Source organism: Plasmodium berghei (assembly GCF_900002375.2).
Source record: "Plasmodium berghei ANKA genome assembly, chromosome: 13".
Taxonomy (NCBI): Eukaryota; Apicomplexa; class Aconoidasida; order Haemosporida; family Plasmodiidae; genus Plasmodium; species Plasmodium berghei.
In genome coordinates this window covers 1,220,212-1,234,061 of record NC_036171.2, presented here as the reverse complement: position 1 = coordinate 1,234,061, position 13,850 = coordinate 1,220,212, and the positions used below count along the sequence as shown (strand labels likewise).

The following is a 13,850-nucleotide window of genomic DNA, read 5'->3' as shown; positions in this document are numbered from 1 at the left end:
AAATTACACACTTTCTATTAATGTATGTTATAGTATAGCTTCTTAAAACAGTTTATTTAAAAATTATCCAAGTCGATTTCTTCGTCCCATACATCATTTATTTGCGAATCATCGCCAGAAAAGCCAAGTTCTGGATCATTTTTGTTTTCTTCATTAGCATTAGGCTCCTGAGTTGCTTTTTCTTTATTTATATAAAAGTTATTTTGAGTTTTTTCTGTGTTTATTTTTTCCTCGTTTGGCATGAAGCTATCAATTTGATTTGTGTTTAATTGATCATTCTGACATGCAATAAAATTTCTTTCTTTTATATCATAACTATTGTTATTGCCAATATTTCCAAAGTTTCCAAACAACTTTTCAGTAAAAGTTGTATCGTTCGCTTTATCCTGAAAGGACTCTATTTTTTCCTTTGGTTTATTATAATTTTTTTTTCTACTAAGATCAAATAGATCTTTAATTTTATTTTCGGTATTTGTAAAAAATTGAGAAACTTGACCATCATTTGGTTTTTCATTATATTTGTTACCTTGCGTGTTCATATTTATTTTTCCCATAAAAAGGTCAATATATTTATTGTCATTTTTTTCATTTTTGCCATTATCTTCATCATTTTGGTCATCAATATTTGTGGTTCCAATGTTAGAATAAGTACTAATAACTTGCTTTTCCTCATATGAGTTTTCGTTTTGTTTGCTCCAAATTGCGTCACTCAGAAAAGGGGAGTTTTCTAATTTTTTTTCATCTGACTGTTCAGAAAAAATATGTTCATTTTTGACTAGCTCATTTTGATATTCTTCAGTTTTGTAGCTATTATCATTGATAAAATTTGGTATTTTGTTCATATTATTATATATAAAATTTTTAGAAAATCCTGTGACATCAACAGTATCATTGATATAGGAACTTATTAAATTGTCTTTTTTATTATTAACTATTTGTGTACTGTTATCATTTTTTTTTTCAGTTGAAAAGAAAAATGGATTAGTTTGTAGATTTTTTTTTAATGGATTTTCATTTATATATTTAAAAGTATTTCCCAAAAAATTAGAAGATGTTCCAATTAATTCTTTTAATTCATTTTTAAAATTATTTTCAAATGACGATAATTTTGAAATATTAACAATTATTTTAGGTGGAACAATTAAATTTTTGATTTCTTTAAGTTCATTTTCCTTTTCTAATTTATGTATATTTTCTTTCATTAAATTTATGTTATGTTCATAATTTGTTATACTTTTTTGCAAATTTTTATTTAATAATTTATATGTATTAATTTTATAATTTTTTTCATTTATTTCTAAATTTTTTTCTTTCAATATTGTTTCTAGATTATTTAATTTATTTAAAGCTTCTTCTTTCTTATTTATTTCTTTTTCTATTTTTTCTTCGAGATCAAACTTTTCTTCTAATAGTTCATTTTGGTTGTCATTATTAAAATTTTCATAATTCTTAAAGTTATTCACTGTGTTTGTTACTTCATTTTTCATATTTTCGTTATCAAGTTTAGATGATAAGTTTGGGTTTTCATGGGAATGAATATCTTCAAAATTTGATGGGCTCTCGTTTTGAGTTTTCCAAATTTGTTTATGTATTCGATCACCATCCCTCTCTTTATCAAATTCATAATTTCCCAATTTATTCTCTAAAACAGAAATTTTATGTTCATAATTTTTTATAATATTAATAAAAAATGAGCATTTCATTTTGCACATTTTTAATGCAATAGCTGAATTTTTAATTTCAGTTAAAAATGACTTTATTTTTATTTTTAGATTTTCTTTTTGATTTTTTTCAGATTCTAATTGATCCATTACATTCTTATGCTTTTCAAGAATAGTTTCTAAATAATTTTTCATTTCATAAATATCATAACTATGCTGCTCAATTTTTTTTAATTCCTCTTGTGTTGTTAATAAATTTTTTTTTAAAATTGTATTTTCTTCTTCTATTTTTAATTTATCACTTTTTAATAAATCTATTGTTTTTTCATTTTTACTATTTTCATTTAATAATAATTCTATTTGGGCGTTTTGTTTTTGGATTTTTTCAATGTTTGAAAAAGATTCATGTTCATTTATTTTCATATTATATTTTAAACTTTCTATATTTTTTTCATTTTCTTCTTTTTGCATTTTTAAATCATTTAACATTTTGTTTAGTTCATTATTCTTATTTAACAGTGATATGTTTTCGTTTCTACAATCTTTTAGTTTGTTTTCTAAAGTTTCTATACTTCTTTTTTCATTTCGAATAAAAAAATCTTGTGATTCGCTTAGTTTATTTTTATATTTTTCTACACATTTTTCCAATTGTTCTATAACACCAGTTTTATCATTTATATCATTATTTAATTTTTCTGTATATTCTTTAAATTCAATATCTTTTTTTTTCATAATATATTCCATATCATAACATTTGTTTTCCAATTTATTGCATTTATCTTCTTCATTTTTAATTTTTGTCATAAAAGATTGACATTTTATTTCACATTTCTCTAATTTATTATTTAATGTAGCCAGTTCATTTTCATAATCATTAGATTTGTTCATAAGTTCGTTATATTGTATTTTGAGTTGTTCATAATTTTTTGTATCATTTTCATTATTACTAAAACAGTTATTATCACTTTTTTGGTGAGATATATCTGTAATATTTTTAGAAAAATCTAAATTTTCTTGTTCTGTTTTAGTATTTATCGATCTAGGATTATTATCCTCATTTTTTATTTTTTTTATATTTTCTTCATTGCTCATATTTATATTTACATTTTCGTTCGAATAAATATAATTTTTTTCTGCACACAAATTTTCAGAAAAAAGTAAATGACTGTTTGTATTAACAGTACAATTTATAGGATTATCAATATTTGTATTTGATATATTTATTTCATTATTTATATTATATTCTGGATCTGTTGGTGTTTCATTTTGATATGCTTGTATTTCCAAACTTTGAATTTTCTCTTTTCCTGATTTTTCACACATTTCATCCTTTAATTCATTCCTATCAATTTGGTTATCTATAAAGCGGGATAAAAAGATGTGTCAAATATGTAAAGATGTAAATGTGTAAATGCATCTTTTATATGTAGCAACTTTTGGAAACACATACCTAAAGTAGACACTAAGGAAATGTCATTATCATTTATTTTACGAATTTCTTCGTCAATAATATTTATATCAGTTTCCCATACATTTTCTTGGTCAATATTTAACTCATATTCAGATATATTATCACACAATTTAAAATCAACACTATATATGTCGTTATTTTTTTTATTTTTTTCGATTTTATCCATAACTTTGTAAAAAAATGAAAACAAAAGTATTATATTATGTTCCTTTTTGGCTAATTAAAATTAACAAAATTATTTTCCTTTTTGCCAATTTTCATGATATACAAAATCAGGGCATTATAAAAATTTATGATCGTAAAAACATAACTTTTTTTAAACAATAAATTTTATTTTATTTAGTTTTATGATATCCATATGTGAATAGATCGACAAATATATATCCCAATATTCATATATTATTATTATATGCAATTACATAATAGTAATAATAAATTGGAAATTTTGCTTTATCAAAAGAATAATAATGTGTTAAGCATAATTAAGACCAATTAAAAAAGTAAAAAGAAAAAAAAGAAAAAAAAATGATAAACATAAAAATTACTTGAAAAAAATCAGTCAACGTAGTATCTCCAAATAAATATCGAAAGTGGAAATAAAATAAAACAATTATAATATAAAGCAATAAAAATAAACAAAAAAAAAGGGAAATAATAAAAAATAACACATTAAATGAATATTTATATGTATTAATAAAACATAACGAAAATTTTAATTAAATATATTAATAAAAATATAAAATATGAGAACTAGCAAAAATATTCACATTCTTTTATTTATCCAATCCAGTTATCCCATTTATGAATTTGTTTCCACATGTTCAATATAAAACGCTATATTTTAAAAATAATATTTTTATTCTTTCTAATTATTTTTTTTTATATTCACCTTTTTTTTCTTATTTGTCTTTTAATAAAAAAAAAATTAAATGTATACTACTATTTGAATTTCATCAAATAGCATATTGACAAAAAACTTGGCGATTATTTTGTTTGTACATTTATTTGTGTATGCATATATGTAAGCTCAGATATGTGAATAGATCGATATTCTTGTATTATTTTTATCATTAAATATGATGAAAATAAAAACATTACAGGGATATATCAATTGGGTTGAAATAGTGAATATGTTGAAAATGTTTAGTTTTAAAAAAAATAATAAATGAATAACAATTTGGTGAAACATGATCAAAAAAGCATATACAAATGAGAAATAAATACAAATATTAAGTTAAAAAAACGATTTAAATTTAAAAAGCATATTAATTAATAAAAAAATGAATTTAAAGGTGCACAAAATATATGTATAGGTGTAGAGTGTAGCTTTTGCTAAAACCGTTGTGTTTTGCTACTTTTTATTTTTATTCTATTTTTTTTCTATTTTTTTTTTATTATTTTTTTTTTATTCTTTTTTTTTTTATTCTTTTTAATTTTTTTTTTATTTTATTCTTTTTTCGATGTTTATTATTCGAGATGTTGCTATCATTTTGTCCATTGTCAGAAACACTATATGTATTACTGTTTTTGTCCATCTGGAGTGAATAATTGATTTGAAATTTTTTTATAAATTCATAATATGATGAAAAAACAATTTCTACAAAATCCATAGCCATCAATGTGTGTGGATTTGCAAAATTTACTGATAAAGTTTTATTCATATTTGTAGATGAATTATAAGAAATATTATTTGTATGTTTAAATTTGTTCATATCATGATTAATATATTTATCATTTTTACAAAAGATATCGCTAGAATTATAATTGAATATTTTATTTTTATCAATAATAATTTTTTCTCTTAAACTAAGGTTATAATTAATAATTTTATTTTCCCCAATAATATTATTTTTATTCATATATTCATTTAATTCAGTTTTATAAACAACATTTGAATCATTTAATGATATATCAAAAGCTAGTGATGATATATTAGTAAAATAAAAAGAATGAAAAGAAATATTTTGAAAAAAAACTGATAAATTTCCATCCATAATAGAAATTGTAATGCCATCCATTTCAATAATTGATTTAACTAAAGGGTATTTATCGAGAATATTTTTAATTAATTTTAAAAAACAAAAAGATATTATATAATCTGAATGCATTGAAACATTATATAACTTGTATACAATTTTAGCTAATAATATATTATTGTTCGATTTAAATGTATTATAATTTGTAGTAAAATTTTTTGTTATTAAAAGTAAATGAATACAATATAATAATTCTGATGGGAAATTGTACTTGCTTTCTTGAAATTCTATATTATTAAAATCGTCCATCAAATAGTTGTTATTATTTATATATTGATTTGACACAAAAACTGAATCTTTTAAATTATGATTACCCCCTTTATTATTGTCTAAAAAACTATTATAAATAAAATTTGTATTTTCGAAAAGATAATATGCTGAACCTACATAAAAATATGACAAATCTGAATCTAATAAATCAATAAGAGATTGAGCAATCCATGAACAATCTATGTATATATTATCATTTGTTTTGTTTAATATTTCAAGAAATATATGAATAGATGCCAACTTTAACGAATTTGAAGATACTACATTGTTTTTATTATTTGTATCCACTGCTTTTTTGTCATTTCCTATTGCCAAATATTTTATTTCCTGAAATACATCATCCATTAATAATTTATTAATATATGGAGCATAGTTTGAAATAGCATATAATACATTTTTTACAAAAGTTATAGAATATTTATTATGCTCTCTTAATACACACAAATAAACAAAAAAAAGATTTTCCAGTATTTTTTCTGTATTTTTTTCTATTATTTTTAATTCACCACATATGTTTGTTTTTGCATTTATTTCTTCATTATTATTATCTTTGTCTAAGAGTGAAATATTATTTATCATATCTTGGCTGTATAATTTCGCATTAATTTTTTTTTCTGAAATTTTAATTTTTGAAAATATTCTTAACAAGTCAGAACTAATTTTACAATTACTTTTAAACAAATTATTAACAAAATAATCTATTAAATAAACTGTAATGGATAAATTAGAATCATTATCAATTATCTCTTTAATAGTATTCAAGCATTTCATACACAGTATCTTTATATTCATTTCGGAATTATTATTTTTTTTTTTTATAATTTGACCATTTTCCTTTGATTTGTTATATTTTATATTATTATATATGTGCGAATTGGAATATATAATTAATAAATCATATAAATTTTCACTTTTTGACAAATGCAAATTAACTGTTATAATTTCACATAGTAAATTTACATAAACAATAGTATTATGTTTAATTTTGTCTTTTAATATATTGCAAAATTTTTTAAAATATTTTACTATTTTTTCTTCTATAACATTTACATTTTCTATTATTTTTGAAAAATTTTTAGATGAATTGTTTTGTTTGCCTTTGCTTAAATTATTATTATTCATATTTATAATTTTATATGATGGAGTTATGCATTTTAAAACGGTACATATAGAAATAGAAGCTACATTACTAATATCTTCAAAATATTTATATTTTGTTTTATATTCACCTTTGGAATGATCAGAATAATTATTTGAGATAGCATTTGGTGATTCATTGCTAATTATTTTTTTTTTTCGTTTTATTGCTTCTTGTAAAATATAAAAAAGTAATTCAAATTTATCTATATACATTGTTTGATCACCCATAACATTGTTACATATATCAGCAATAATATTTTTAATATCTTTATAATGATTCATTTTATTTGATATTTTAATCATTTCATCATCAATTGAATTTTTAATTATTTTTTTTTTTTTTTTATTCACATCGTATAACATGCTTTTTAATTTTTGTTCTCTTTTTTCTTCTTTTCTACTTTTTTTTTTTTGTCTTATTTTTTCTTCATTTTCATTATAATTATCATCATTTTCATCATAGACCACAATCCCATTTCCTTTTATTTTAGGTAAATTAAAAATATTTCTTCTAACATTTTTATCAAAATTATTATTAAATTTCCTAACTTCATCTTCTGATGAATTATTTTCTTCTCTCATGCATGTGTGTTTTTTTTTTTTTTTTATTTTATTCATTTTTATCTTTTATAATATTAAATTGGGGGTAGAAAAAAAAATGCATCCTTTATAAATTGTACAAGCATATATATTATACTAATTTTCCTGTTATGCCCGAATTTATATTTATTCTAATTCCTCAATTACTTTTGCACAATATATTATTTTATCTTTTCCCGTTTAAATATGTAACAATAAAAAAAAAATGAAAACTACTGCACAACTGTATAAATATTTATGCAGTTATTTGGTTTGAAAAACTGATTATTCCTTCACAGTAATATAAAAAAAAATTTACAAGAGGGGATGTAATATGTTTTTATAATTATCTTTTCACCTTGTAAAATTTGTATATTACCTTTTTATTAAGTTATTATAACATTTGTTTTTATTTAAATATTATTACTAAGTCATATTTTTTTATTTGAATATTATTACTAAGTCATATTTTTTTTTATTTGAATGTAATATATTTTAATTCCTAAATAATGTATTTTGTAAGAAATCAACCACAAAAATATCCCCAAATATATTAATATACAACGGTTTTAAGTTCGTAACAAATATAATTAAAAAGGTAGTTTAAATGATATTTCCATTTGATTTTTACAGAAATATTGCGAATAATTTTGTTTGCAAAATTGAATACATATAAAAAAAAATATAATATGCGCAATGGATGAATTTAAAAAATGACAAACAATATATATCACGAAATAAATATATAGGAATATTTTTTTATAAATAAATTTTTTCACAAAAAAAATAATAAGTAAATAAATAATAAAATTGAAAACATTTTAATAATTGGAAAATTTTATACAATTAAAAAACAATGATACATATTATGTATACAAAATAATATACTGCCAAATTATATCCTCATTTTTATAAAGCTGTTTCATTTCTTAAATATTCTCCAACATCACTCTATAAAAAAAAATTAAAGAATTTTGAAAACATGGAAAATCATATTAATATGTATATCCATATATTTACAAATAATATGGTATATCACTGCAAAAGGTCAAACGAAAAAAAAAGGATATTTTGTAATAAGCATATTTATTATATCAAACATTCATTACCTGATGAATTAACACAATATCCGTAATATTTAACAATTTTATATCTTGGGTATTTCTTATAGATATACCAAAACCTATTGGATTGTCATCCATTGACAAGACAATTACACCGTCTCCTTTCCTTATGTTGTCACTGATTTTTAATAAATGACTCTACAAAAATTAACATAAAAATAAAAATTATTAAAATGAAAAAATGTATAAACAAATGACAGCATAAAGAGTGGAAATAGTAGCAATATAAATGGTAACAATATAAATGATAACAATTTAAATTATCATAACGATGGGTATGTAAATGTCATGACTTATTTCCGTTTTCGTTTCTTTTATATGGGTTTCCTTTTCATACCTTTAAGACATTATTTCCGAATAAAAAATTTTTTTCTCCTGACTCCTTTAGCCATATTTTATGAATGCAAAACTCGTTTATCAAAGATAGGGATGTAATTTTAAGGAAAAAATTATTTGCTTTTGTAATTTTTCCAATACAAATTCCTAATGAAACCTAAAAAGTTATGAACAAAATAAATATAGCATCATAACGGGCAATTAATTTGGTTGTTTATTTTATTGTAAAAAAGGAAAAATTTCTTACTAGTGAATTTTTATTAATCGATTCTGCTTGTTTGGCTATATCCGCTCTGAAAAAGGAAATCAAATAATAAAATATATGTTCATATATATACAAGAGCAAACTTATATGTACATTCCTTTTTTATGTTTATATTTACCTAACAAAATGTACATTAAATCTATGAAGTCTCAAAACATATTCCTCATTATTGTAAGACAACATACTCAGCAAGTTATTTCCAACACTAAGAAAAAAAATAAAATATATTACAAATGTATGGAAAAAATTAATAATTTTTCATTGCGTCATTTTTTTATGACAACGGAATGAAGCAATACAAATATTGCAATTGAATTATATATATATATTTTGTTAAGTGTTACAATTTGGAAAGTTTCTTGAAAACTAGCATAGTCTCTTGATCATTCAGTGGTCTCATTTTGCGTTGTAACTTTATGTTATATATTTATATATATTATATAATTATGTTCTCTTAACTAGCCAAATATTAATAATTATTTCAAAAAAAAAAAAATAATAATAATAATAATAAAATACATTAAATTCCTTGTTAATAAAAATTATATAATTTTTATTAAATTTTACTTCATCTCTATATATTGTGATAAAAAGTGTATGCAAATATAAACTACATACGTACTTGCATTATACACCTGCATAACATATGTTTTTTAATAATATAAATATATATTTTTTTTTATTATTAATGATAAAAACATTTTTGAATATAATACCATTAATAATTTATTTTCTGAACAAGTCATATTTTTTTTTTTTTTTTATAGAGCGAAGTATACAAAATTACAGAAAAATAAAAAGGGGTATAACCCGTTATTTATATAATATATATATTTGTAGAAAATTGCTAATTTGTTTTTTGGGAAATGAACAAAATTTTATATACTTTCTTTGTGCATTTATTTTTATTTGGAGTGTCATATTATTTTCTCATTAAAGTTTCATTTTTGAAATATCAAAAAGCGATATATATATATAAAATATGATGATAAAATTGAAAACCAACTTTATGAATATTTTTTGAAATTACAATTTTGTAAAAAAGCCTATATGGCAATAAAAATGAAAATCATATATTATTATTATCCATATAATTAATTTTAGAGAGTTAATGTATATAGGTTTAAGACGTTTAATTTTTTTGAAAATTAATCACCCAGCTATAGCTCCGTATATTTATACATATATATGCTTTTAAAAGTTCATATTTTCATGGATATATTATAATAGAACGGAAATCTTATTATTATATTTACATTTTCAAAATGTCTTAATACTTAAGATTAAGAGGTATAATCTTTTGCCCAATATTTGATATAAAAAAATGCTTACTTTCTTAAAAACTTCCCTAAAATATATAGGCTAATATTAAGAATTCAAAAAAAGGAAATTGTAAATTTATGTAATACATTCATATAAGACATTTAATGAAAATATTAGAGAATTGTGTTTATATTATTTCTTAAGATTTTTCTATAAAAATATATATGCACAATGTTGGATGTATATTATTTTCTCTCTACATATTCATTTACTTTAGTATATATATCAAAAATCATTTTCACATATATGATATTTCCATATTTTTATGAACGTGCTTAAACAAAAATTAAAATAAATGTTTTATTATAAAAAAATTATAAATAATGCGAGGGGAAGTATTATATAGTTTCTAAACAATGTGCATCTTATATTTCAAACTCATAAAATTAAGGTATGCAATGTGTATAAGATTAATAATAACAATAAAAGGAAAATAATATGAAATATAATAATTGAAAATGTTATATTTTTTTAATAAGTTATACAAACCGAATTGAATATATTATAAATTCCATCATATTGTAATATCAACAATTTTACATTATAGGTCCATTTAAAAAAAAAAAAAAAAGACAAAATATAAAATATACTCGATCTATAACTATGTAAAGTAAAAAAAAAGTGGGGAAATACAATCTTATATACTATATATATAAACATATATATTCTTATTAACAGATATATATATTATAATACACAATAAATATTTAACAATTTTTAAATAAAAAATAATAAACCTTTTAGTGTGAATATAAAATATGAGAAAAAATGGAAGACTATGAGGCCATGTTTGAAAGTATAGATTTAGGAGAAGATAATGTATATAATATAATAAAAAAAAGTGATGAAATAAAAATAAAAAATATTTTATATAAATCAATACATAACCCAAATTTATTGCCAAGTTATTCTACATTTAATTTAAGAGGGAAAAGATATAATATTGCAAATGCATCAGGGGAATTAATAAAAAAAGTTGAAAAACAAAAAAAAGTAAAAGATTTACAAAATAACTATGAAAAGAAAATTTTAAAAAAAGGAGAAAAAAATACAGTTGTCGTTTCACTTAGTGAAATAAAAAAAACAAATCCATCATTATTAACTGTTAAGATAAAAAAAAAAAAATATAAAGACAAAATACCAGATATAAATGATATACCTTTAATGAATATAACTGCTGATGTAGATTATATATATGATAATGCTGTAGAAATAATTAATGCTAAACCAATTGAAAAAAAAAAAAAAGTAGGGAAAATTTTATTGGATGAAAATCCATTACATAAAGAAGACTATGGAAAAATTAGTCCATATCTTATAGAAATTAAAGAAAAATTAAAAGAAAAACAAAATTTAAAAAAACAAGATATTATTGATGAAGAAAAGATATCTATAGAATTAGAAGCAAAAAAACAAAATTTATTAATAAACCTTAAAAATAAATTTAATGAAATTAACAAAGAGTATATGAAAATATCACATGTTGTTGATGTTAATTCTGTTGTAAAATTGAAAAAAAAAGAAAATTATGAAAAACAACTAAATCAATTAGAAAAAGACATACAGAAATTAGAAAAATATGGCTGCTAAATGGATAGTATCAATTTTTTTGCCATGTTTTTATTTTTCCAAATTTATAGAATAATATAATATTTACTATTTTTCATTATATGTAATAATACATGTTTTTAACTCACTTTTTATTTTAAGTTTATAAAATAAAATTTATGTTTTATTATTTATTTTTCATAAAACAAAAAGCACAATAAATTATACTACTATATTTTATAAAAAAAAAAAAAACATATAATTAGAAAACCTATGTGTAAATAAAAAATTATAAATTTAAATTATTTTACATTTCTTTCATTTTGTTTTTTTATAAAATTTATGTTAATAATATAGGCCCATTTGCATCAAAAGATTGTTTTCCCTGAATTATTGTTCCTTCAATATATAAACATAAAAAGAGTAGTAAATATATTTTATTTCTATTTTTTTGAAGATAATAAAATATTTATAAGCACACATATATTTACCAAATTCAGTATCTTCTTCTAATAAATCATTTGTATCCTCCTTTTTTGTAGAAAATAATTCTGATTCAAATTTATTCTAATTTGTAGATAAATAGATATACATATTATGTATGTACATATTTTTATATTTTGTTTGTTGCTAATATTCCTTTATATAAGATAACTAAATTCATAATTTTTGAACAAGGATAAAAACATATCCATAATAATTATTTGTCTATTTTTTTAACTTTACCATATTATCTTCATCTATTCAAAAAAAAAAAAAAAATATATATATATTATTTTCACACTATACATTTTATAAAAAATTGAAAATTTTTTTTCAATGGCTTTACCAGGAAGTAATAATTCCTTGTAATACTTTCGAATCAAATTAGATTCCTCTTTCTGAATTTCTTAAAATTTTAAAAATAGTACAATAATATATGATCATCCTTTTCATATATATATAGAAATAACATGAGGTAAAATAAAATTATCGAAAATGGTGTATTTAGTTTTACAAAAAATTATAGACTTGTTTATATATATATATATATATATGCATTCATATTAAACCTGATGTTATAAAAAGTTTTAATTTTTCTTTTAATTTTGCTAATTCATTTGATGCAACTTTCCATCTGATAAATCATAAGAATTTATTATTTATTTCTGGCTTATATATTAGTATGTATATTTTTTTTTAATTAATATGAATAATAATTTTGTATTATATATAATTCTTTATTTTTTGTCATTATATTTTCGCTATTTAATTTGAAAATTTATATAAAGTTATATTGAAAAGAAGATATTATATATTCATAACCTTTGTGAAGGCACCATTTCATAATTTATTAAAGGAATATCATTTAATCCTTTTGAAATTATAACATTTTTAAAAATAATAAGGACAAAACAAAATATTATAATTATTTTCATTATGTGTGTATTTAATATTAATTAATGATTTAAGTATTTATTTTTTATGTTACAAAAATATTAAGCTAGTATAATGAATACAATGACAATCATAAAATAAAAAATCTACCAACAAAAAATCGAAATAAAACGAATTAAGATTATGCAACTTTATCAACAATTCACCCATATTATAAATACATGTTTATTTGTTTCTCTGTTTATAGTGTGTACATAAGTATAGACATACATATATATAAATATGTTTCTATATATTATATATACATAGGCGATGAATATATATTTCAGCCTGCTCCTATACAAGTGTGTGTATAATGATTATGTACATACACAAGGATAAGACGACAAATAAGATTTCATATTATATCGTTGAGAGAAATGAAAAATTTATACAAAAATATTTTCCATTTCTTTTAAATGATAATTATTAATGATTTAAAAATTATTTTTTCAGTTTAAAAATACAAATAAAAAGTTACTTAAATAATTTGTAGCAATATATATACCAGGGAACATATGTTTAGCTTTATTTAATATTTATATACACATATTCTTTATTCAGTGTTATGTTCTATTTTTTTACAAAATATATGAACAAGTCAGGTAAAATTGGTTTCCATATTACATTATTCGATCCAAATACTTAAACAATAATTTGATTGATTTGTTAGTATAAAGT

General features: G+C 20.0%; 5 protein-coding genes across 5 annotated transcripts; 1 reads left to right on the top strand and 4 right to left on the bottom strand.

Annotated features, from left to right (window-relative positions):
- Positions 1-56: 56 nt before the first annotated feature.
- Positions 57-3,298, bottom strand: PBANKA_1330300 (conserved Plasmodium protein, unknown function; the record flags this gene model as incomplete). Its single annotated transcript, XM_034566909.1, has 2 exons — positions 57-3,019; positions 3,112-3,298. The coding sequence occupies 2 exons, from the start codon at positions 3,296-3,298 to the stop codon at positions 57-59; spliced, it is 3,150 nt and encodes a 1,049-aa protein (XP_034423459.1).
- A 1,228-nt stretch (positions 3,299-4,526) lies between these two features.
- On the bottom strand, positions 4,527-7,196 carry PBANKA_1330200 (conserved Plasmodium protein, unknown function; the record flags this gene model as incomplete). The annotated part of the gene is made up of 1 exon (XM_034566908.1): positions 4,527-7,196. One exon carries the CDS (start codon positions 7,194-7,196, stop codon positions 4,527-4,529), a length of 2,670 nt encoding a protein of 889 aa, XP_034423458.1.
- An 870-nt stretch (positions 7,197-8,066) lies between these two features.
- PBANKA_1330100 (60S ribosome subunit biogenesis protein NIP7, putative) lies at positions 8,067-9,282 on the bottom strand (the record flags this gene model as incomplete). The annotated part of the gene is made up of 6 exons (XM_034566906.1): positions 8,067-8,108; positions 8,267-8,419; positions 8,619-8,774; positions 8,865-8,910; positions 9,001-9,087; positions 9,227-9,282. The coding sequence occupies 6 exons, from the start codon at positions 9,280-9,282 to the stop codon at positions 8,067-8,069; spliced, it is 540 nt and encodes a 179-aa protein (XP_034423457.1).
- A 1,691-nt stretch (positions 9,283-10,973) lies between these two features.
- Positions 10,974-11,795, top strand: PBANKA_1330000 (enkurin domain-containing protein, putative; the record flags this gene model as incomplete). Its single annotated transcript, XM_034566905.1, has 1 exon — positions 10,974-11,795. One exon carries the CDS (start codon positions 10,974-10,976, stop codon positions 11,793-11,795), a length of 822 nt encoding a protein of 273 aa, XP_034423456.1.
- Positions 11,796-12,093: 298 nt separating this feature from the next.
- PBANKA_1329900 (conserved Plasmodium protein, unknown function) lies at positions 12,094-13,171 on the bottom strand (the record flags this gene model as incomplete). Its single annotated transcript, XM_034566904.1, has 6 exons — positions 12,094-12,152; positions 12,245-12,320; positions 12,480-12,493; positions 12,583-12,642; positions 12,806-12,870; positions 13,059-13,171. The coding sequence occupies 6 exons, from the start codon at positions 13,169-13,171 to the stop codon at positions 12,094-12,096; spliced, it is 387 nt and encodes a 128-aa protein (XP_034423455.1).
- Positions 13,172-13,850: the final 679 nt, after the last annotated feature.